We start from the raw sequence: 2,158 nt of genomic DNA on the forward strand, positions 1-2,158 counted from the left end.
CACAGCTGTGATACCTGACCTGATGCCTCTGAAGCATCCCCCTCCTCTGTTATAACCTATCTTATTAAAAATTAGTTTCATGTGTTCTTTTGGGAACAGTTTTTCACCTCTGTGTTTACTCAAAGCATGGTCAAATAATATAGTTAAGGAATAAAGAGACCCCATGCATGCTAATGTGCAACACTTGCTTTTATTTCTCTGTTATTCCTTTTGGAGACTTTTTCAACACTATGAGTTTTAGTAAAGAAGCAATTCCTAAAATTAACTCCGTTACACACCTGTGATTCAGAAGAGCCAGTTCATTACGTGTCTTTTCACCTGACTCCAGAGAAAATGGCCGAGATGCAGATTTACTGTCACACTACAGTGAAAGCTGCCCACCTCCACCTTGTAGGGGATTTTCCCAGCTGACATATCTGGGGTAGGTTCTCCTTTCTTTGGTCATTCTCCTTCCACGGCCAATTGGAGATCCTGACTTTTGTCCTGTGTCTTACATTTTCTACAAACTCTTTGGGAAAGTGAGGCGGGGATGTCGGGTGTTCTGTATTTGACTGCGACTGCAGAAGACTTGGGGATGTTGCCCGGTACAGTGCAAAGAGAGAATTTGGGGTGGGGAGCTTGGAGTCCCACCAAGGTGTTCGTCACTTTCCGATAGTGACATCTCAGTCTTATTCTTGCAGCAAATGTCTCTTGAGGTAGATGAACACTTTCACAACCTTCTTTTTTATCTGTTGTGTCCGCACACCATACACCACAGGGTTCAGCAGCGGGGGGATGAGCACGTACAGGTTGGCCAGGAGAATGTGGACATGGTGGGGGATTTCCTGACCAAAGCGGTGCGTTAAAACAGTGAAAAAAGCAGGAATATAGAAAAATAATATAACACAGACATGAGAGCCACAGGTGTTGAAAGCCTTGTGACGGGCAGTCCTGAAAGGGAGTCTGAATAACGCCAGAAGAATTAAGACATAGGATACAACAATGAGTACAAAATCTACCACTATTGCTGCAAAAGGCACTGCGAGGCCATAAAAGATATTGATGGAGATGTCGGCACAGGCCAGCCGGGCGACACCCATGTGCTCGCAGTAGGTGTGTGGGATGACGTTGTGCCCACAGAACGGCAGCCTTTTCAGAAGAAATATACACGGGAAAATGATGCAGAAACTTCTCACTAAAGCCACCAGCCCGGTTTTGACAACGGCTGACTGGGTCAGCACTGCCGTGTACCGCAAGGGGTAACAGATGGCCACGAACCGATCAAACGCCATGGCCAGCAGGATGACCGACTCTGCCGAGAAGCTGAAGTGCAGGAAGAACATCTGGGTCAGGCAGGCGCCGAAGGAAATCTCCCCCGCGCTGAACCAGAACAGAGCCAGCATCTTCGGCACGGTCGTGGTCGACAGCATCAGGTCGGCAATGGCCAGCATGGACAGGAAGAGGTACATGGGCTGGTGGAGGCTATGTTCTGTCCTTATGACAAACAACACGACGCCATTTCCCAGCAGGGCCACCAGATACATGGAGCAGAATGGGATGGAGATCCAGATGTGTGACTTCTCCATGCCTGGGATGCCACCCAGGATGAATGTTGCTGGCGTGAAGCTGGTAAGGTTGAATGGTGGCATGTTTCACCTGGAAGCAAGGGCAGAGACACTGCAGAACGTTATTTTAGATGCTTAAGCTCTTCCATCACTACCAAGTGCCTTGTATCACCTCTGATCTGCGAACAGCCACAGCCAGAGGTATGAACCCAAATTATGAACCATCGTCTGCAATGTATTGCAGCATGTACTCACACTCCTGTTACGTGCAAACAGCTACGTCCAAATTTTCTCCTCACTTGATTTTAACACAATGTAAGTGTATTTTTTTCCCCGAGTACTTCCACTTAGACCAGAGTGAATGGTGACAGAATCAACCCGTATTGCACAAATCGATGTTCTGTAAGTCCAGAGTAGAAGGAAGAAGTCAGGATCAGGAGAGGAAAGGTGAAGTGTTTGCAGGGATGCACAAGATGTTCTCAGACATCAGGAACTGGGAGTTTTAAGGTACCTGAACTCACACCAGATTAGCGAACAAAATTAGCTCTAGGTTTGAAGTTGGCTGCTCATGTTCCTTCCTTATCTCCAAACTTCTCTCTCCCTTTCCTTTTCGT

General features: G+C 47.2%; 1 protein-coding gene across 1 annotated transcript; it reads right to left on the reverse strand.

Moving 5' to 3' along the window:
• Positions 1 to 668: 668 nt before the first annotated feature.
• On the reverse strand, positions 669 to 1,628 carry LOC104640768 (olfactory receptor 52B2). Its single transcript, XM_010309237.2, has one exon. It carries the CDS (start codon positions 1,626 to 1,628, stop codon positions 669 to 671), a length of 960 nt encoding a protein of 319 aa, XP_010307539.2.
• Positions 1,629 to 2,158: the final 530 nt, after the last annotated feature.

This window comes from Balearica regulorum, chromosome 1 (assembly GCF_011004875.1).
Source record: "Balearica regulorum gibbericeps isolate bBalReg1 chromosome 1, bBalReg1.pri, whole genome shotgun sequence".
NCBI lineage: Eukaryota > Metazoa > Chordata > Aves > Gruiformes > Gruidae > Balearica > Balearica regulorum.

Coding starts and splice junctions, on each gene's coding strand:
- LOC104640768 (XM_010309237.2), bottom strand. CDS start 1,628: ATGCCACCATTCAACCTTACCAGCTTCACGCCAGCAACATTCATCCTG.